This window comes from Cryptotermes secundus, unplaced genomic scaffold, assembly GCF_002891405.2.
Source record: "Cryptotermes secundus unplaced genomic scaffold, Csec_1.0 scaffold50, whole genome shotgun sequence".
Taxonomy (NCBI): domain Eukaryota; kingdom Metazoa; phylum Arthropoda; class Insecta; order Blattodea; family Kalotermitidae; genus Cryptotermes; species Cryptotermes secundus.
The window spans coordinates 368,501-392,086 of NW_019721758.1; the positions used below are offsets into that span (position 1 = coordinate 368,501).

General features: G+C 36.5%; 1 protein-coding gene across 5 annotated transcripts in view; it reads left to right on the forward strand.

The window, feature by feature from the left end:
* The window catches only part of LOC111875599 (protein kinase C-binding protein NELL1), a 238,612-nt gene that overhangs the window by 200,555 nt on the left and 14,471 nt on the right, over positions 1–23,586 (forward strand). For 2 of the 5 annotated variants that reach the window (XM_023871964.2, XM_023871968.2), the window contains exons 9-15: positions 3,313–3,432; positions 4,288–4,548; positions 6,892–7,128; positions 8,996–9,112; positions 10,444–10,706; positions 12,358–12,594; positions 17,783–17,803. In XM_023871964.2, the coding sequence (XP_023727732.1) occupies positions 3,313–3,432; positions 4,288–4,548; positions 6,892–7,128; positions 8,996–9,112; positions 10,444–10,706; positions 12,358–12,594; positions 17,783–17,803 (1,256 nt within the window). Of the gene's footprint in view, positions 1–3,312; positions 3,433–4,287; positions 4,549–6,891; positions 7,129–8,995; positions 9,113–10,443; positions 10,707–12,357; positions 12,595–17,782; positions 17,833–23,586 lie in introns of all 5 variants that reach the window. The other 3 variants (XM_023871966.2, XM_023871965.2, XM_023871967.2) reach the window with 3 other exon arrangements.

The window sequence follows — 23,586 nt, forward strand, 5'->3', positions numbered from 1 at the left end:
TATCATCTGGGGCTGGTACAATAGGCCAGAAGTGGCCGCAGTGCAAGGGACTTAGTCCCACCCTACTAGCATTAAAAAAAAGTTTTTAAGTGTGTAGAGTTGTAAAAATTAAATAATTATTTCCTAATGCTGTCTCTGCTGAAATGTCCTAGTAGTATGTATGTTCTGGTAAGTACTGAGCAAAGAAATTATGTTTTATAAATGTTTGTATAATTGTTTTTGTGCATATACTGATTCATCTTACCACAGAAACTAATGCCTTACATGAACAACGTTTTTCTTAACTGATTTGATAATATTATAACCTCACAAGCATTTTATTAAAATGCAAATTCCTGGCCCTGAAAATGTTCTTACATGTTAAAATGATTAAAAAACTCCAAATGTAACAAAGACTCATGGCATAGGTTTTCTCTCAAGCCTTTTTTTTTTTTGGCCACAAATCAAGCCTGTTGTTAGTACAATGTGATAAGATTTCCAATTCCAGCATTTAAGCATGTGAACCCTCTTTGCGACTTACCCATTCACTAAGGAAACAGCAACTTACTGTATTCACTAAATGTGCTGAATCATCTGATTTGTTTTAAATTGTTGTACCATTACCGATGAAAGATAGATTCTTGTTAACATTTATATGCATAATTGCTCTTAAGAGCTTACATTAGAAAATATTAAAGATTTTTAACGAGTTAAATTGTCACAAGATGATTCCTTGCAGCCACTGGGATACCACAAAGGAACACATGTGTGAGAGAGGGTTTCAAAAATTACTTCTCAGAAATGTTAGCAGTACCCATGACTTATCAAAGTCAGAATTGTGATTGTTATCCACAGCATTTTGACTCAACCTCTTAGCCAGCTTCAACAAGGAATATAAAACCATTATGCTTGTGCAAGCATTTAGTGAATGAAGTACATAAGATGTATGTACATTATTGTTTTAGAATTACATTGTTCATACTGTTTCAAATTGGATGCAGTAAGCCTTCTCCCAACAATGAGTAACTTATACAGCAGCACAACTCTAAAGTGAACATGTCTGCATCTCATTTGGGAGCACCAAATTATAACACGAAAATGGACCTTTGAGTAGCAAGCTGGGTCGGTGGCGCAGGAGAAAATCTGTTCACAACTCTTTTTGTTAATGGTCCTGAAACTTATGATTTTAATATTTGTTTCTTAATTGGATGTTTGATCAGTACTTCATTTAGTGGGTTCAATATTCATATTCTTATATGAAATATATATCCTTTTTGCTAATCCCAAAGGAAATTTGGTTTATACAGTTCTGCAGTGTTTTGGCATTTACTTCAGATTTCAGTAAATTGGAATTGTTATATTCACTATTATCATGCAGAAAATATATTGTGACATATCGCGCTATGGAGGACATCCCCTTCTCCGCCAGCGGTGACGTAACAACATCGGGCTCTGTCATTGCTACGGTAACAGGTCGGTCAACATTCCGCCCCTTCCCCGCCGTGATGTAGCAGGGGATGCCGCGCTTGCTATGCAGCAGTAAACGAACTCCCAACAGCGTTGCTAGGCTATCGGTAAACACGGCGTCAAGCAACGGCTGTACCTATCACTTAACTGTTTTCTGTCTTGTCCGTGCCGAGGCCAAATAAGGAGCAGCGAACACTATTCAGTAGTGAGTTTTGTGATCAGGAGTGACGCAGTGAGGATCGTGAACAGGGAAAGAAAAATACCGGAACGTGTGATAATCAGTGGTAGTTTGTGATAGCGGAGAAGATATTGGGAGTGTGTAATTTATTGACACATGTATAGCTCCCGCGTTATTAATACGTGAAGACTCTTGAAGATAGAGTGAATAGAATAGTGTGTAGGGTTTGTAAATTGTGTAAACATGTAACAGTGTTATAATTAATTGTAGCCAAAACTTGTAGGTTGTTAAATAAACCAAGTAACAATCTGAAAGGCGTCTTCAGTAGCAAAACACATTAAAATATATATAATATTTTAAAGATTTCAATATGTGTTTATAGCTTAATTTAGCCTATATTAATGTAACTTAGATGAAAGGTGTAAAGCAGCACTTGCTTTTGACATGTATTCACACTTCTTTCCCCCTAGGACTGTTCGGTTCTATTAATGGAGATGATAACGAGATTCTAAAGTGACCTTTTATAGCCATGAAGTACATAAAATAAATGAATGTTGTAGAAGTTATAATATCTGCCTGGGAAACTGTTGGATAGATTTCAATTGTACTTGCTACTGGACTCTATCAAAAAAATATGTTGTACAGATTTAATGTTTGACTTGGTTCATCCTGGTCCATCACACTAGCAATAGTATAAAAGATTATTAATCCTGTCCAGCGGGATTGACAATGTTGTGTTTTTCAATCTTTCTTCGCTTACAACACAACATTTATCAATCACACTGGATGGCATTAATACTCTTTTATAAGATTTAATGTTGGTTCTTTTTACCCAAGAAAGAGGAGGTAATGGGAGGCTGAAGTGAATAGCATAATGAAGCACTTCATCATTTAAAAAATACTGTTTTCTGGGATGTAATGTCTTGCAGTCTGTTGAAATTCAACTGACTTCTCGGAGGAACATGTCACCTATACCAGAAGATAGAACTCTTGAAAACCACCACTTTGTAATTTGTACTCCATGCCAAATATTAAGATAATCAAATCGAGGAGGTTCTGATTCACAAGTCATGAAACATACATGGGAGGGAAGGGAAATGCATATAAAATTGTATGAAAATCTGTAGAAAGCAAACAGATTGAAAGACAGGCATGTTTAGTACAATACACATACAAACATTATAGTAAAGTCTTCTCAAAATTATAATTACGTTTTCACAGTAGCTTTGTATGTTGCAGTACTGTATACGTTTTTAGCACTAACATCTATCACAACAATTAAGCACAAGCTGCATAAAACAAAAGAAACTGACTTCGTGTCTGCAATTAATGAGCATCAAGATTACTAAAAAATATAAGTTCAGAGGAATATATTGGGAAATGTGTATACCGCATTGGAATTCACCTTTTCTCTCTTTTGAAGCCTTTGTGTTCCTTGTGAATACCTTTAATTTCATCTCATGTGCTAATTTCTTTCTCCTGTAGAATATTGATCTCTGTCCTTAATTTACAGATTAATGATAATTGAGTCTTTATCTTCAGTCACTTCCCTCATGTTTTAACATAATGTAAAGGCATTTAATATATGATATGCCTGATTCAACACAGTAATTGTGTAAAATTTGTAACTAACAAGCTAACATTGGTGTGTATTGCTGCTGTTATGCTGCATCCTCGGATGGGTCTAGGGGTTGACTACTGTATTCTGGGTCACATGTGCCACATGAATGCAACCTGCCTCAACTTACAGACTACATATGCTTGTCAATGCAATGCAGGCTTCTTTGGAGATGGTCACTTCTGCCATGGTATGTAAATATGTCCAGTGTAACATATCTGTTTGCATGAAATATTTGTCATAAGATTATGCCCTTTTTAATGCTGTGTAATGAAATGTATTACTTTAGGGATGTATATGGCACCAAAATATGTTGCTTTGGCTAATGCTTCAACTTACAGTCTACCCAGCTTGCTTGACCTGTGTTTGCCTTGGAAGCAATGAAGAGGTCCATTTCATTATTTGGAATTTCCCTATGCAAATGTTTGTAATACCTGTATGTATGGATTGTTGAATGATAATAAAAATGAAAAATGAAAAAATGAATAGAGAATTGTCAAAAAGGCAGTAGTGTAAGAATTACAGCTTTAATGCAATAGGTACTGTGAGAAAAATTAATTTATCATACTTTTGTAAAGCAATTTGTCAGAAATCTTAAAATCTTTGGCCTCGAGGTCAAAGAAGAGAAAGTCTTCAACTTTGCAGCATATTATGATAAAATAATTATTAGCAATTATAGTTATTAAATTACTGAGTTAAAGGAAGACCCAAGAAAATGCCAGAAAAAGAATTCTGGAGCTAGTACAAGAATTAAATTGTCTAATTCATAAAGATGAGAAGATTAAAATTACTGAATTATTATTATTTCACTGCTTTATGTGATGAATTACTTTAATAACATATTACCTTCTCTAACTCTGCTGGAATATCACTATTACTTATCCAGTATAATCAGCTTTCATGTAGTCTCATAAACTGTATCATCAGCATTTTATTACCCATATTTTTAAAGTCACTGATCCTGGTTACAGGAGAGCCCCCAAGACTGGTCTAGATTATATATTAACATTAATTTATTACTATGTGTTACTTGAATGCATGGCAGATGTCGATGAATGTCAGCAAGAGGGTGGTCTTGAGGGGCATCACTGTCACAGCAATACACGGTGTGTTAATACTAATGGCTCCTATATCTGTGAGTGCCTCCCCGGTTATCGCCGACTTGATAAGTTCAACTGTGTGGAACTGGATGAGTGCAGTACTGGAGAACACTCCTGTCACCGACATGCAGATTGTGTCAACACACTTGGCAGTTACCATTGCAAGTGTCAAGAAGGCTATGAGGGTGATGGATATGATTGCAAGCGTAAGTGAACTTTTTATGAGTTTACTTTGCTGATTTCATAAGGAGAGTGGAACTAATAGCTTCCACATAAGGAAGCATGTGCATGTGTTTGTGGATGTACACATGTTCTCATTTAACAGCTTCTTGACGCATTTCACCAGTTTGCACAAAATGTGTCCTTAATAGCATAAACGTGAAAGACTTCACATTTTTTTTTCCTTTTAATCTGTACCATTAACATGGCAGTCATGTGAACCTTGGAGCTGAAAGTGTTGCAGATATGCTGTCATATGTGACTTGATAAATTATATTAACTTCAATATACTGAAGGAAGATAAAACCTAAGGATCACTGGAAGGAAACAGAGCTCCAGGTTTACAGATGATTGCCAGTAGGTGTGTATTGCCATGGTTATGAATAGAAAGTGATGCTGAAACTGTTATTTTGGACAATGGACAGTGTCCAATGTCCAAAATAATAATCACAATTCTGGTTATGCACCATCATCGTCAGAAACCTTTAGACTTCAAGACTAGAACTGTTCAGTGTAAGGACTTGAAAATATTTATGATGGTAGATCTACAAAATCTAGACACTTCTGTTCACAGTTTTACTGTTATCCATACAACTGTGCACACTTTATGGGTTATGTATTCATTGTCTATATCACATTCTGTATTTTTGGAAGTATTGTGTGAGCAAGGATATGTTTTACTCAGGCTAGAGTAATTTGAAAATCATTTTCTTTCTTCAGAATGACTGGGTTTTTGGACTTTCTCCCCATCGTCCGGTATTCTAGAACAGTAGTTCATTCACTTCTGTGGCCCCCACCCCTCATATTGTTTAATTATAATAAAGGTAACGTTTATAATATATATGTCCTTTATCACTTGCACTTCTATTTATAACATGAATTATTTGTTTATAATATAAGGAATATTAATTAATTAATTTTTAAACTTCATGATTGCCCTATTTCTAAATTTGTTAAAGATGTGGAAAATTTGGAAGTCAGTATAAGTAAAAATTATTTTGAAGCCATTTCACTTAAAATAAATAAAAAAAAACTGCTGTAATCAATTCACAAAGTTTTTCTTTTGTAGAAGGAGGGTAGTCAAATTCTGCTAAAAGCTAACATTTTTTTGCAATGAAAGTTCAAGTTTCTGTGAAATATAACACTTAATACTTTTCTAATTCTGTCACCTCCTTGGATTTGCAGGGCTTCAATGAAGGGATTTGGGCCAGTTATTTAGCCACCTGAGACCAGACTAATTTGGAGGGAGATAACAAGAAAAAGGCAATAAAAATTGTGATAGATCACATACAATGCATGGAACTAGGATAGAGACAGAGGCAGAAATTTTTGCTACAAACCTAGCCAACAAAACCAAGTGCATGAGTAGCAATGATGTGTTTATCACTAGCGCCATCTGTGGAGTAAAACTTGAACACTCAAGATTAAAACCTTATGGAAAACCACGAAGAATCTGTCACGTCATACAGATCTTCCTCTGAATTAGAAACATCACTGATCTAGATAGGAAGAATGTCCAAAATGGGCTGACTAATTGGATTGGTTAAGCATGCCATATGGGCAGATTTCTTGTATATTCTATACCTGCTATTACTTTCAATTTCCAATATCCTAGCATCATCCCAGCCTACTCTATGGCCCTCTTCATAGGCAGGTTGAGCAAATTTTGATTTTTCTAGAAGACCCTGTTGGAGATTGTGCCTGTGTTATGGAGACACACGGCTAGAGGTCTGCCTGTTTCACTGGAGGAGCTCCTGACACATTCACAGGGAATACTTGTGAAGCATTGTGCTGTGTGAATCTGACAGGGGTTGTCCAGTGATTGAGGTTAGCTCTTTCTAAGGGACCCAACTGAGTAGGTGCCTTCCTCCAACCTGAGGAAAGAAACAGACCCACTTTCCGACACGTCATGTTTTGTAATTTCTAGAATACTGGATGATGGAAAAGTCCAAGTGCTATGCACCATCGTCAGAATACTTTTGAACCTATTTTCTTTACACTGGTCTACTTACGAAAATTTCCATAACTATAAATTCAGGATTAACAATCCTTCTTTTATGTTCTAGGGAGTTTCTTAAAGTGTTGTGGATGTTTAATATGTTAAATTTATATTGTCCCAATATTTTCTGTAGTAAAATGAGTTTCATCAGATAAAGAGGTTTAGCTGTGTCCTGGACGTATAACAGTAATTATACTTCAGTACTCCAGTATTTTCACCCACCTTTCACATTCCTTGTAGCAGTTTTATATGAATTAATAAGCCATAAATACATGTAAGCTTATAAATTTATCTGACTAGAATCTGACCAAATATGCTCTTTCAATTGCAGCTGTGTGCAACCAGACCTGTTTAAATAGTGGTGAATGTCTTTCTCCTGGGAACTGTACTTGTCGAAAAGGTTATGTAGGACCTAGTTGTGAATTGGATCTGGATGAGTGTGTATCAAACCTCCACCGATGTCACAAAAATTCTGTTTGCGTAAATATGCCTGGTTGGTACTACTGTCGTTGCAAACCTGGGTACAGAAGCATTCTCCATGATGACAACCATGGACCTATATGCCAAGGTAAGATCATTAAATTAAATTCAAGGCTATCAGCATTAAAGGGGACATGCAGTAGCATAGTTGGTCGTGGTGCTATGCTACAAGCCTGAAGGTCATAGGTTCGATTACTGATGAGGACACTGTATTTTTCATTTGACTTAACCTTTCCAGTCGCACTATGGCGCTGGGGTAAACTCAGCCTCTTATAGAAATGAGTACCAGAAATCTTCCTGGAGGTAAAGCAGCCGGTGCATATGACTGACAACCTCACAGTCAGCTGTGAGCCAATTGTCTAGAGAATGTGGGAGGCTCATCATCCCACAAACCTATGGTTCCTATTACAGGGATAGCTTTACTTCACTTCTCTCCAGAGTTAAAACCCCAGATGCTCCAGTGATGTTTAAGAGATCTGTAATTCTACCACTTTAGTATTCAGCATTCAATGAATAACTTTATTTTATTCTGTCTGAAATATTTCCTAACACAAATAATAAATATAGAAGAGAAAACTAAATGCATTGGAATTTATATTAATTATTTGAATATTGTTTCCATGAAATATCAGATTTTGCAAGGGAGTTCACATGTGTTCTGTGGATATATTTTCTAAAAACAAATGTTATTATGAGCATCAACCTGTAAGCTAATTTTCTATCAAAATTTCAAGTCTAAAACAAAAACATCATCCCATCCTGTAACAGTTTTTCAATTTAGAGCTTTTAATGTACCAAATATTACTGTATAGTGGTCACCATTCCCATCAGCACCTGTCCTGAGATTTTCATGTTCGCCCTCATTTTCTATAATCTACCATTTCTCAAACTGTGGTACTGGTGCAGCTTGCCAGAGAGATCATAAATATTCATTTGTACTTTTCAGTTCCCCATGGAAAATTGTTATCTTTGAGTTTAATATTTACATATTGTGAATGATATCAGAACAAAGTTCTACATACGGTAAAGGTAAAGGTAAAGGTCAAATTAGGCCGTGCCATAGCTCAAGCGGTTAGTCACTGGCTTCTCACCGCGGAGGCCCGGGTTCGATCCCAGGTCTGGTCAAGTGGGATTTGTGGTGGACAAAGTGGCGCTGGGGCTGGTTTTCTCCAAGTACTTCGATTTCCCCTGCCAATCTTCATTCCAACAAATTCTCCATCATCATAATCACCTGGGGCAGGCTACAATAGGCCAATCAGTGACCGAGTGGACCCAGTTGGACTCCACCCCCACTAAGCGAATTTAAAAAAAAAATTAAAAGGTCAAATTATCCCTGGACTTAGTTAATTAAGCACCATGCCATGAAGATGTATGGGGGACTGGAGGATAGTTCCACCATTCTCAACTTCAGCACTAGATGAAAGTGAGTTAACAGCGTCACACTCCTGCCAATGCACACTCACAGAAACAGCCCCTCCCCCCTGGTAACCATTGTATAGGTGGCTGAGTGAACCCTAGATGCAGACTGGATATTAAAATATTAAAAGAGAACAGAAGAAACCCCTGCCCATCCCAGGCATTTAACCCCAACTCCTTGATCATGCAACCCACAGCTTGCTTACTACACTGACTGAGCTGTCATAATATGTGACAAATATCAATGTGATCATTGCCCATTTATACATTATTATAAGATCATTATAAAAATTAAGTTCTGAAATTTTCATGTTTTTGTTGAAGTGGGAGTGCAGACATTTGATTGCTTCAGAAGGGTACAAAGTACGGAAAGTTTGAGATTTTTTTTCTAAGCAAATACAAGTAGCACATCTGAAGATAAACAATAACCAGTTCCACATCATTCGCAAATTGCTACTATTGACAAATTGTCATTAAGTAGCCGAATAAACCAATTCACTGAACCTCAGAGTGTGAAACATACTACTAATATGTTGCAGATATCGATGAGTGTCAGGAGGGCACTCACACATGTCACCCATCAGCTCGCTGCATTAACACTGAAGGAGGCTTCCAGTGTACCTGCCCTGCAGACAGGGGACCAGACTGCAAGCTCAGTAAGAAGCAGATATCTCCAAATGTGTGCATTCCTTGCATAAAATAAATGTGTGATAGGGATTTTCTGTCTGTGTATCCTCATACTCCATTTCTAATACTACTAGACAAATTTCTATGAACTTTGCAATTAAAAGTTTTAGGGCAACTTTAATTTTGATGTACATCTGCATGGGAAAAGAAAACCTTTTTTGCACACTGCTATGTTATCAAATGCATGAAAACCATGAAAGTTTTTTCAGGTGAACCCCATTTAGGGATTGTTCTGGATGAAGGAGTAGAGGCCATCAGAATAGTTCCCAGCTAAAGGATCCCTCATGCATAGAACTGGCTGGGCTGCTGAATGAATCACTGTGACATTGACATGCTTAACATGCACATAATTTTCACCTGAGCAGCACTCATACATACAGTTTGGATCTCTTTCCCCTTATAAAACAACAGTGTAACTCATTCTGTAAATCTGTATAATTAAAATTAATAAATCTGAAATAAAGGCATGAATGATGAAACCAGTGCAGACATGCTGCATATATAGTGAAAAGTCTACATTTACAAGCACAGCATTGTTGTTTACTCCATCGTCAACATAGTAAAAGGAAAGTTTGTGGTCTCAGTTAGTAAAATGATGAAAATTTCCATTGCAATAAACACTACTCACAGTCAACACAGTTGAGTGTTTTTTATATTCTTCTTTCCCAGACATATAATTCTTTTGTCTTTAACAGTTGTTGGTATAGACAAATGTTCTCATTTCTTATTTACAAGAATGAGGTCAAGTATGTGAACAATATGCTGTAACTTGGCTCCTTCTCAGCCATAAAAGGTTGGCAGAGAATATCTAATAATTTTGTGCATAAATTTAATTTCTCTCTTCAGAGTAATACTCTGCCCATCAAGGAGTAGATGCATGTTTCATGAAAGTGAAGACTTTTCAGAAGGGTAGAAGCAAATAGTAAAATGTGCCAACAAAATTTAAAAATAAATATGTATGAAAAGAGTATAAGCAGCTAACATATTATGCTTTCCATCTTTCTGTGGGCAAGATAATGAAAACTGACAAAGAAGCTCTTTTGTAGTCTCAAGCTACATGTACAAACAAGTGGAGTTCAGTAGATTTAAGTACTATCCCTGGAGGATGGATATGGTCAAAAGGAAGGTAGGAAGTCCAGGTTATCTCCACCTTGTGCATCAGGAACTCTTTATATGCACACAGTAGGACTGTCTATCACATATTGCTCTACAGTGTGCACTAAGTAAGTGGACACACAAAAAGTGGAGGACAAGAATTATATTTTAGGAGAAATACGAACTGGTCTCAAATATTTTATAGGTTGCATGTTTGAAGGCACAGAAGTGATCAATGGGCTAACAGTCAGTCCTGCAGGACAACCATGTCGGCGGTGTGAGTGCTCATCAGGTGTGATCTCATGCAGAGATCCCACATGTGACTGTTCAGTACGTGGAGGAAGTGCTTCTGACAAATGTTGCCCCCAGTGTGACCCGAGTGCAGCATGCACACACCAAGAATTAAAGCACGTGGTATTCCGCAGTGGTGATAGATGGATCTACCAGTGCCAGACTTGCGAATGTCTGGTAAGTTTCTTCCTCTTACCCCTCAAGTACCTCCCTTCACTTTCTCCCTTCTCCTCTTCCCATTTCAGAGTTCATGACTGTACTTCATGAAGCTTCAAAACAGTAGTAGTAGATCAGATGTCTACAGAATAATGCATGTTGTATGTGTGGATCTGTATAATGTAAAATGAAATTAATATCTATAAATTTAGCATAAACATCATGTGTTCCTTTCATGCCATGCAAGCATAATGAGGTTGTGCATTCTAAGCTTCAACACTATGTGGCAGTGAGTGTTCAATTCCATGCTCTGGATGCTTTACCTACAAGGAAATACCCATTAGTATGAGTGCAGTTGGAAGTCAGTCTGAATAGGTGGTGAAGGGAAAAAGCCCTTCCTGCACTACAAATTAAATCCAAATTTATAAAAATTCTTAAATTCATAAAATGTTTTTCATGTCCTACCCAACTCAGTTGTTTGGCATACTTTATAGGATTGTCACATGTCAGTGACTAGACACAGGGTTTTGGGTTGGTAATGGGACTCACTTAACTTTTATAACTCATAATTACAAATAATTATAACACCATCACTATTCTACACACTTTACAAATCACTACTGCACATGCTAAATCTCAGTATTTTATGTATTTTCTAGTTGATGCTCAGTTAAAATCTTCGCTAGGCATTGCTAGGCTACAGATGCTAACAGCAGAGGTTCTTCAGCTTCCATGCTCACATCCTTGCTGGATGGAAGTTGGATTACAACTCTGTAACTTCAGTTTGTCAGTTGGTAAAATTCCTGCTGATCCCTGACAGCAAAATAATTCTTGTTTTCAAGTCCTGTCAAGATCCATGAGCAAGGATTTCTCTTTCCTAGCCATGTAACTGTTCAAAAGTAGGACCTTCTCTTCAATGATAGGAGTGGACTGACCATTATTGGTCACTCCCCTTCTATTGATGGTTCTTGAACGGGGATTCATTCACTAACTGGCTCAGTGTTCATTGACACTCTCACTTAACTTATCCAGTCACTGGAACAGACTGAACAGAAAACATCGTTTCCAACAGCTCTTCTATTGTTGCGTGCATAAGCGTCATAAGTCTTTAGCATTATAAGTTATTATTTTAGTTTCATCAATTTAATCCAGAAACAGTTCACCCCATGCGAAGATTTTGAAATTGTCCTCAAACTCTGTAGAAGAATGCTTTATCTCCTTACATAATCCAGGATGCCTTCCTGTGCAGCCTCTCAAAATTTATAACGTGTCTAATCTACTTACTTGTATGTGTCTCTAGAACTAGTGCATCATAATTACTCAACTAATATACAGAAATGAGAGGTATAAATATGAAATATAATTAATCTTTTACATCTGAAGTGTGCGCATCGGTACACTGAAATGTGTATATTCTCCGTGGCCAAAGTATACATATTCCTGCATTTGGACATTTAAATATTATAGCCAAAATAGCTTGGGCTCTAATCATTACCAGGCACTAGCATAGAAATGTGAATCTGGTAATGGCACACATGCTGACAATAGTAGCACTGGTTCAATTTATAACCAGGTAGTGACACAGAAAAAGTAAATATTAGCCTGGGCTACTATTTGAACACTTATAGTACTCATACATTACCCAATGATATAATAATATTTCTGCTTGTAGTATGGTGAGATTGACTGCTGGGCAATGGAATGTCCACCACTGACGTGCAGCAGTCCAGTGCTGAATCCAGGAGACTGCTGTCCTCGATGTGAGGACGATCCATGTGGGCTTGACGGTACTAACACAAGCCTAAATTCTGCAGATGGTGGGAAGCCTTGTACATATCTGGGTCACCTGTATGAGTCGGGAAGCCAGTGGAAGGACCCATATGATAAGTGCACAGCCTGCAACTGCAAAGTAAGTTAATGGATTAACTTACAGGAGAGAGGCTGTAGGCTATGTGGATTTTGTACAGGTACACATACTTCATTTGAGACAGCAGTTGATGTTCAAACTCATAAAATGAGACACATTATTTAAAACTATTATTTTGGACTTTGTGCATCGTTCAAATTTACTAAAACCACTATTTTTCAGAAATAGATTGTATTTAAGTCTTCAAGGAAACAGTATATGAAAGAAATCCTACTCTGTTAGGGCTCTCAGTAAAGATACCCTCAGAGAATTGTTTGAGAAGTATATGAGGTCATGGTTTGAGACTACCTGTACAGAAAGGCTCAAGAGAATAGGTATAGTTTCAAATCCCATCCCTCTGAAGATGGGAATTGAACCAATTTCTGAAAACGGCGATTTTAATAAACTCAAACAACTGATAAATTTCCAAAATAATACTTCATAACCACTATGTTAGATCATTGTCAGCCAGCCTTAAACTTAGTTGAAATAACATATCTTAAATTGTTATCAGAGTAAGTGCAAGGAAGTATTGCATTATTGTTTGTATTTGACATTTAATCAAAAACAACAGTATATCAAGTTTTCCTCTTTTTGCTGTGTGAAAACTGGATGGTGGTGGGATTCTAGATCAACCAATATTCAAACAGTATGATTATCAGTATTACATACAAGGCTAACTACTGGGCTCATGAATTAACTAAAAAATCATCTCCATAATGTAAATTTGTCCTTGAAAAATTGAAAGTCCTCAGCTGGTCAAGAAATTTCCTGCTTTTAAGATACCCGAAATTTCATTATCATCTTCATATGAAACCAATGGACCTTCTCTATGCCTAATATTACATATAGTATAAAAAGTTAAGCAATAAATGAATATTTTTCTTAATATCCATTGTCAATTGGAAAGAATTAGGAATTATGTGAGGAAGAACATTGTCTTAACCCTTTGCCACACATTACACAGTGAAATATAGTAAAATTAAATATTCATTATTGAACTTAATTTATTAAAACCTTGTGCACAAAAATCATAATTATTATCCATTCTAAGTACACCATCATCAATTGAGTCATGTCTCACAACAGTAATGCAGAAGTAAATCTGTAAAAGTAAAAGTGAACTCATAAGTTTTTGGTGGTTTCAAAATACTCATATATCTCTGCCAATCTTGTTCCTGAAGTTCTGAGCAGCATTCATGACCTCTGAACCTCTACAGATATGTATACTGTTAAGTATTATAAATAAGTAAACCTTGTGATGGGATGATGATTCATAACTGTTAAATATCCACACTATCTCAAACTTTATTCTCCATTAAATTTGCATAGTTCAGTTAATTTTAAAATGTTTTATCTGTCCTTAATTAATTGTTTAATTCAGAATAATGGAATGCATGTAGTTAGATGTCAATATTAAAACTGTATAGATCTTTACTGAAGCCGGGCCATGTAATTTTGAAATGAATTTCTAGTAATCCCTACATACCTAATGCAAATTGTCCTCACATAACATTCTATCAGAAGGTGCATTATAGTTTGTCTTTCAGTGTGACATCTTCATAACAACAAATTTTAAAGTAAATGATAGATGAAGTGGGATGTCTTTCACGGTCAGATCATGACAATTTTTCGAACCTCAGAAGTTTTCGGAAATGATTACAAGGTTAAGAGTATGTCTTTGTGTTATTCAGAAACTCTGATGGTTGACTGATATGAACCATATTTTCTGTACGAAGATAATCCTTCGTTCCTTTCCTTGAGTATTGCACTGCATATACTTGTTAGTGTAATTAAATGACCAAAAGGATAAAGCTTCTTTGAAAAGGTCAACTATTAAACTTGTGTGATATTGCTTGGCCCCACCAAGTTCATGGTTTAGTTCATCTAGAGAACCAACTGTGAAACATATATTATTGCTAGTGGGGTTGGACTAATTCCCTTGTACTGCAGCCACTTCTGGCCTATTGTACCAGCCCCAGATGATAGGTGAGGGTGATTGTGGAGCAGTTGGTGGAATGAAGATTGGCAGGGGAAACCGAAGTACTTGGAGAAAAACTGCCCCAGCGCCACTTTGCCCACCACAAATCCCATTTGACCAGACCACTGCCATCGCAGTGGGAAGCCAGCGACTAACTGCTTGAGCTATGGTGCGGCCCAAAACATATATTAGTATAATGGTGCATGATTTCACCATTTTTATGTGAAGGAACAAGAGCCTTTATTGAAGATGTTAACACTGTATGCCTCATACAGTTCTACTACATATGTTTATCTTATAAAAGTGCTTCATTCCCAGGACATCAGTGATGTCTTGACTGGGTTTTCTGCAAAGTCTTAATAATATTTGGGTGAATAAAAGTGAAGGATATCACAGAAATAATATTATCATTTTGTCTGTTCTAGTGAGAATTTAAGAATTTAACAAAAATACAGCAGGACATCACTGGTCTGATAAATTCTTTTTTTTTATGAATAATCTCCACTCTGTTTTACAAGACAGCACACAACTATGCTACTGGTATCCTCCTTGTAGAAAGAGGTAGGCTGTATCCACAGCAGGAATCTGCAAGTACGGTAGTAGGTTGTGCAGTGTGTAGGAATTGGAGGTTCTTGGTGTAATTTAGAGAGATTTATTTTATGGCATGATTATGCATTTCTTATTTGATAGTGCTATGTCTTACAACATGAACTTTTATTATTATTATTCAATATTAATTAACTTACACATTAGTAATTCCAATAATGATAAGATATTGATCAAGTTAGCTCAAGCAGTAACAAGTCTGACTTGTATTCAAGAAGTACCTGATTTGAATTTAAATGGAATACCCTCTGCCATTCCCAGTAAGGCCTTGTTCTTTCCCAGTACACTTTGTCTAATCAAAGTGATTCTCTTCAGTGTGAATACTGATATTACATACGAGAAGGCCACAATTATCATATTTTGTTGCTGAGCACATTTGAAACTAACAGAAGGCACATACAGATAAAGTACACCCAGGTATATCTCATGATCTTCATGGAGATATAAATTCAAACAAATACTTATTGTCATTTTAATGTGTAGATATCAAGTGTCCTGTTGCATTATTCTGCTGCTTTAAAATTGTAGCTCCCAAGCACAATTTTACTAGCAGGTCTATATGGATATCTGTGTGACTCTTTTGACAGAAAAATCCTTGTAATCTAATTCGCACTCTATGATAGTTACTGATTACACTTCTCACACAAAAAAAATAAATATGTTATCAGCACTCACAAAATGAGAGCAGAAGACTGCTAGTCTGTGTGACCTGTCATATGCTTTTATGTAAATAGCAAAACAGAAGAATTTTCTTCTATGATATAATTCTATGTGGTCCAGTGAAAGTCAGCTAATATTTCAGAAGAATATATTGCCTAGGTCTTCAGGGTCAAAGAGCAGCAGAGCTCTGCTTGCTGCCTCAATACACTGATTTCTTTCTTGGCTTACTCTTCAATCTTGAATACATGTTGTTATATCCACGATAACAAAACTGCTACTACAACCTTGAATCCGATGCATTAAAACGGGCGCTTATGTGTAAGTGCTCAAGACTGGTAAACTTAATAACACCATTCCAAAGCTTTTGTATGTCTGATCACAAAACCTTTACTTTTTCTGGCAGTTTTACATTTTCTTTTGAATGTGTGGCCTTATGCCTCAACAGCTTCTTCTGTTCATATGCAATTTTAACTGGTGGATAACACTTATAAAATTTTATATATAGATGGTAGGCATGAACAGTGAGGAAAATATTGTAACTTTAAATAAATACTGTAGTGTTTCAAATGAAAGGTTTCAAAATATGATATAAAATTTAGGAGAAATATTTGTTTGTTGTGCCAGTATTTCAGAAGAAACAAATTAATTAACTTTATCGCCTTCATCTGACGTATCCAATTTGATGTGGGTCATCTAACAACCGAGCCGTTCCATTTATCTCGACCTTCCCCAAAATTGCTTCTTCTTAATTTCCTCTCTGTTGTTCCTCTTCAAGACTGAAAACAGCCAAGAAAATTCTTCTTTGAAATAGCTGGTACCCAGGCAAAATTCAAACTGGGTACTTCCAAAATACAAGTCTAAAAGTCTTAATAGTATTGCCAGTTATAACAACTTGTCTGGATATAAGCCACGCAGAGTGGCCTTCTATATCATCCACTAACCCACCCACCACCTCACGCATAATTCACGATCTTTAGCCACCAACAGCTTAAAAAGAACCAGAAATTACAAAACAATGTGTACAGAAAGAAGTAGAAGGAAATTTTGGATATATTGGTGATAAATAAATTGTCAAAAAAATCTTTGACAAAGAAAGCTACCAAGTAAATACAAACTGCAAGCAGAACTATTTTTTAAATAAAGGCTGAAAAGAAAGGGTAAAAGAATTAACATCACATTGAACTTCAACAGATTCTAACAGTAGACAAAACCACTGTTTTTCAGAGCTTGATTTATGCACAGTAATTTCTTAAAACTCTTAGTAGTGCATAAGTTCTGAAGAAGGTTTCCTGTCACTGCTGACCAAATAAAATAAGAACACAGAACTGCAAGTGATTTCTTTGTGTTATTTCTTTTCTTTCCCTTCTTTCTATCCACTTTCCTTCTCTCTTCCTCGCTTTTTTGCTTCTTTCTTGCTTCCTTTCATTACATAATGTTTTTCATTGTAAAAAAAGTATGTATGCATTTCAGGTGTTTATTAGAATATAATTTTATAAGTATAATAATTTATTTTAACAAATAATGTTACATTTACTATGAGTATGGAGGTAGATATGAAGATAGAGGATTGTTAAATTTATGCAGTATTGCATAATTTTGGTTATGTAATTCAGCTGTGATGTCACTTACTCTTGGTCTCTCAACATATGTTGTTCCAGTGTATAATTAACCAGTTTGTTAATTGCTATGCTAAAATTTGCTATTAGTGCCGCTAATTAATAAGTGTAATGAATTAATTCTTTACTTTCATGTGCATTTGTTTACTAATCAGTTAATTAACAATCATTGTGCTGTTGCTAGTTTGTAGCTGCTGAAGTAGATTTAATATTTAATTAATTGCTAGCATTGAGTCATAATAATTTTATTACTTGGTTGTGTTTGTTTTCAGTTTTGGTTTTCTTGCATTTTTGACTAACAGTATGGTAACATTGGGTTCCCTTTCAGGTGCCGTACTGCGCCCAATTGGTGAGCAATATCGCGTGTTGTGTGCAGCGGTAATTCACGTGAATCCTACACTTCCTTAACTAATTAATTTAGTTTCTTTCTTTCTTTTTTCTTTCTTATTAGTTCAGTACTTAAAACCTATACTGCAAATAGTGTCAAAATCCTGCAAATTATATACCAGTATTAGCCATGAGATTCATATGTACTTGTTACAGAATTCCATCATTTCAATGTGTACCATCACAGCCTTACAATTATTAGACTCTACTGTATCTTAATACAGGCTTAAGCGGCCTCCGTAATCTAGGGGTAAAGTTCCCACCTCATGACTCGTAGTACGTGGGTCGTCGAATTTTTAAGGGCGGAAAAATTCAGGGAACAAGTCTTCCGAGAGGGACTTTAAGCCGTGGGTCCCGTGTCGTAGCTTTACAGCACGTAAAAGACCCTCATACCTCCAAAGGAGGTCACTGAGCCAAAATTGCGGACATTTCCCGCCCAACAGCAGTCACTAATACCTCTGGTAGATGGGGGAAGCATTATAAATACCTCTCAGCTAGTAGAGCCGCTCTCGCTGGCTGGGCGGGACTGATGGTAAGCACCAATACCGGTAGGATATAGAGACTGGTAGAAATCATAGAGGGAAGCACAATGGACCACTACAGGTCTAAGTGCATGGGGAAAGCCACCCTGTCCAATAACTAACTAACTAACTAATACAGGCTTAATGATAACATTTTCATTGCATTTAGGATATCATATGTTATTATTTAAAAAAATATTAAAAATCGCCAATTAATGCAATGTATTTACTATGCTCATGCTACTATCAGCAACCTTAGTTTCATTAAAAAATGGAAAATATTTTATATAAATTAGAAGTATGGTGTTTATAAATCTGGGGAAGATGACTAAAAGACAGTACTGTTACACTGCATGCTGTGTTTACTTTCTACATTCACTTGGCTGAATAATATGCATATACAAATTATCCTCTCCAGAAAAAGGTATACACAGTTTAATATGTAGTTACTACAGGATTGTAACGATGGTGTATAACACATAGAGATATTGGGTTTTTTTACTTTATCCATTGTCCTGGTTTTAAGATAACAAAGAAAAACATGACGTTTCGGAAACTGGATCTGTTTCCATCCTCAGGTGAGGTAAAACACCTATTCTGTTGGGTCCCTTAGAAAGAGCTAGCCTCAATCACTGGACAAGTGATTGTCACTTGTGATTGTGTCACGTTTGCTCAGGTGATTCCCTCACCTGAGGACGGAAACAGATCCAGTTTCCTAAACATTGTGTTTTTCTTAGTTATCTTAAAACCAAGACGATGGATAAAGTCCAAAAACCCAATATCTCTATAGCTTATTAACTTTTATTTTAACAACCAAAGTGGACAGATGTTAACCCATTGTTGTGCTGGTTTCCTTAATTAAAGTCACAACTGTTCAAAATATCCGCCACCAACATCAGTGTACTTCTAATGGTATTAAAGAAAGGGCTATACTTCTTGTGTTGCTACTGGTAAAATAGCAGCAGAGGCAATTTCAGTTTTGTCCTTAAATTCCTAAAGTGTTCTTGGTTTAGTGTCATGCATAGTGTTATTTAGAGTAACACAGGTAAAGGTTAAAATCTGTTAAGTCAGGATCACACTTCCTCTTTGTCCATACATTTTCTGGCGGAACAAACACATTATCATATTGTAATAAAAGTCTTCATCAAAAACGAAACTGTTGATGCCAGGCACTGTTAAATAAGCACTACCGGTGAAAGTCACTTCAGAGCAAAATGGTCCTAACATCTCTTAGGAAGACACAACTGGACCACCCTGCTGTCCGTGGTAGATTAACTGGTCATTCTCCTATTATGTCCGAATCCTCTATAGCCCAGTATGCACAGTTGTGTTGAAGGACAGTAAGAGATAAAGACTACTTGGGTATGTCACAAAACCAAAAACACTGCAGGACCTGAAGCATGAAATTTCAATTTCCTGTCTTGCTATTCCACCAGAAACAATACAACAGCATGCCACTCTTTTCAACAACAATGTCAGTGCACTGGTGCTGGTGAGTTCATATGGAACATTTGTGACTTTGTGGAAACTAACACAACAATGGGTCCACATCTGCCCACTTCACTTCTTAAAATGTAGGTTAATAAAAGGTGCATATATATATTTAGGATATTCCATATGTATATATTTATTTATTTATTTAATGATTACCCAGGGTAACTGTAAATGCTTCTCAACCATGAAGGTAGTTTCTAATTTAAATAATTTTCGTAGTATTCTCCAGTATTTAATGGCTGAATATAATGTGGACCCCAAGTTTGTAAGGCTAAGTTGAAGGAAATATCTTGCACACTTGCGTATGATGTTTTCATGTTTTATCACCAGAATCCAGGTCAGAATTTTAATAGAAATGTTACTGAAAAACCTATTGAAAATGTGATAATTTCAGATTCAATGATTATTAGAAAGCTGAAGCCATAGCTTCATGATATCTATTTACACAGCTAAGTAGAAGAGATTACTTCCTTCTTCCTGCACCATCTCTGCAACATTTTTATATTTTTGCAAGTAAATTAATCACACAAGATTTCTGCAATAACTAACACCACTGAAAAAGACTGATTGAAAACACAATTTACCAGTAATAATACAATTTCCTATTTTCACAATATATTGTTGCTCTTGATGAATATATAAAATATCATAATTTTCGATATATGTTGTTTAGTTAAAGGATAAATTTAATTCAACGTTTTGAATTGAAATTAAATTTGTCATTGTGCTATACTGGTACTTTAACAGAGACCTAACAGTTGCCCTTGAGGGGGCAAAAAGTGGGTATTGTATTCAGTGAAACACGGTATTTAGTAAGACATGAAGAAAGCAGTCTTCTGGGATTTGGCACCGTGTATATGTGGTGTTAACCGACGTTTCGGAGGAACGTATCGCCCCCATCTTCAGGGTAGAAGAAAAAGTATAAGAAATCTGCAAGCGACAACACCGTGAGAAACGGTAATTTACAGTTTCTCACGGTGTTGTCGCTTGCAGATTTCTTATACTTTTTCTTCTACCCTGAAGATGGGGGCGATACGTTCCTCCGAAACGTCGGTTAACACCACATATACACGGTGCCAAATCCCAGAAGACTGCTTTCTTCATAGTCACCGCCGTGAAAGCCTCAAATCTTACTTAGTAAGACATATTTACTGCTGTTCCTGATGCCCCACCCATATTTAAATATATTTGGTTAGAGGCCCAAATGTTGAATATTTATGGATGTAATATGAGATGCACACATATCACAGATACATTTTATTATTCAGATATTCTTTGATTTATTTGCACATATAGATTAGCGGAGAAGTGCAATATTTTGTCCAAGCACGAATCAAAAGAAGTGCAGTGTGAAGTCAGATTTGTTAAAAAAAAATTATTATACCCATTTATACATGTTTTATTCATTTTAGACTTATCGTTTTGTAATGTTTATTTGGATATTTCACATGAAACTTACTCTCTGCTTGAATGGAAGCTGCTAATCTGGTGTCACTGCATGTTAGGTAGTCTAATTTATAGAATTGCAGATGTTCTGCACTATAAGAGGTGTAACAGGAAGTCCATACCGAATTATAAATTAACCAGTTTCTGTTTTAAAAAACAATGCTGATACAATCATCTCAAATTTTAAGTTTTATTCTTAGCTGGGACTAGTGAACTTTCTTTAAATTTTGTTGCTATTTGCTTCTTTCCTGTCCATTGTGTTGCACAAAACCTACAGTTATCATTTCATGAATTAAAGTTATTATCAGTCTAACCATCTGGAATTTCTTTCTCAAGTAAAATTGGCCAGTGCTCCCCATCTGCATGGTAGACATACTGATATTACATAAAAAATGCAGAAATGCTCTAGAAGTATTCTGTATTCAGACATGTCAAAATGAATTCTTGATCATGTCCACTCTAGTTGTCTTCAAGCACATAAAATAACATCTGTGGAGACAGCACTGAAAAGGTTTTCTTAATGGAACAGCTCTGTAGTTGTGACTGCCAAAATTCCAGGTATTATGCGTCTTCCACAGCATATATCAGAATATATAATAAGGGCCTTCTGTGCAGAGAAAGAAAATTAAATTTAAGATACTGAAAGTAATTTTATTTTTCAAATTTAAAATCATAGCCTGACCTATACAGAAAAAAACATCTCTGACATAGCACCATGCCATTAAGTTACTTCAAGTTAGTTACTGGTTATCCATTTTTTGTGGTACCATAAAAGTAAAGCTGTTCCTGTGAAGAAGCATGGGGATGTGCATATACCGCTCAATGCATCTTAGCACTAGGTGGAGGTGAATAGTCATTTTCATACATTGGATGCTTTACCCCAGGAGAAAGAGCCCTGGGTACCCACTGGATAGGAGGCCAAGTGAACACCAGAGCTCATCTGGGCATAATTGTAAAGAGGAAAATCCCTGTCCCTGCTGGAGATTAAACACGGATTATCCAGTCATCCAGGCCATATCCTAGCCAATATATTGACTAAACCACACCAGTTTTCTTTATATCTTATCAGCTGCTAAAGTACAGAAAGATTATGGAATGCTATGGACATCAGATATCACAGATAACTATGAAAATGAAGAAAGCAGTCTTCTGGGATGTGGCTCCATGTAGATATTGTGTTAACCGACGTTTCGGAGGAACATATTGCCTCCATCTTCAGGGTAGAAGACAAGAAGAAATCCACGAGTGAACCAGCGTGAGCAGGTTAGTGCCCTCCATTTAACCTTCCCTTCTCTCCCCCCAACACATACCATATACCTGCTCTGACCAGCTACCTGCTGGCCCACCTCCCCAGACCCTTCCCCTCCCCCCTTCTCTGCCGATTCCCCATGTAGCCCCTCACCCTTCTCTTCCTGCTCTTATACAGCTGGGTTTACTTGACTGGACTCAGTCTGTTGCACCTGCTCACACTGGTTCTCTCGCAGATTTCTTCTTGTCTTCTACCCTGAAGATGGAGGCGATATGTTCCTCCGAAACGTCGGTTAACACAATATCTACATGGTGCCACATCCAAGAAGACTACTTTCTTCATAGTCACCGCCATGAAAACCTCAAATCTTACAACTATGAAAATATTTGCTTGAATGGATTTAAGAAAATCATGAGAAATTTGACACTTGGTGAGCTTGTTAGGAGACACTGGCACCAGGAGGAAGTAGAAAATGAATTCTGAGCATTTTTACTTTTAAGCAGAGCAGCTCCAGTTTATAGTGACTGTATCATACCCAGAGATACAATTCTAGAGCTAGCTGCCCTATAAACTGGTACTGATGCAAAGAGAGAAACCATATCTGACATTTTGAATAATTTCTTGAAGTTTGGTAACTGAAACATTGTGCCTGATTATTAGAACAGAGACAGTCAAATCAAGATTACCGTCTTCTGCTATATGACATCAGGCAGGCTGGTAGATGTTTAAAGATATTTTGGAGGAACATGCTGCCTTCATTCCGAGATAGAAGAGTAAGATGTGCGTGGATGAAAAGTGGTATGGTTATAGGGAGAGGGACAAGCAGGATAGGAGCCCTGAATGAACTAACTGAAACATAGAGAACCTTGAAGATGGAGGCAGCATGTTGCTTGAGAAGTCTGGAAACCTGCTACGTGGCGACATAACATCATATCCCAGATGACATTGACCATCATAGTCATCACTGTGAGAACCACAAATCACACTATCAAATAAGATCTTCAACAAGAACATTATCTGTAATAAATATACAAT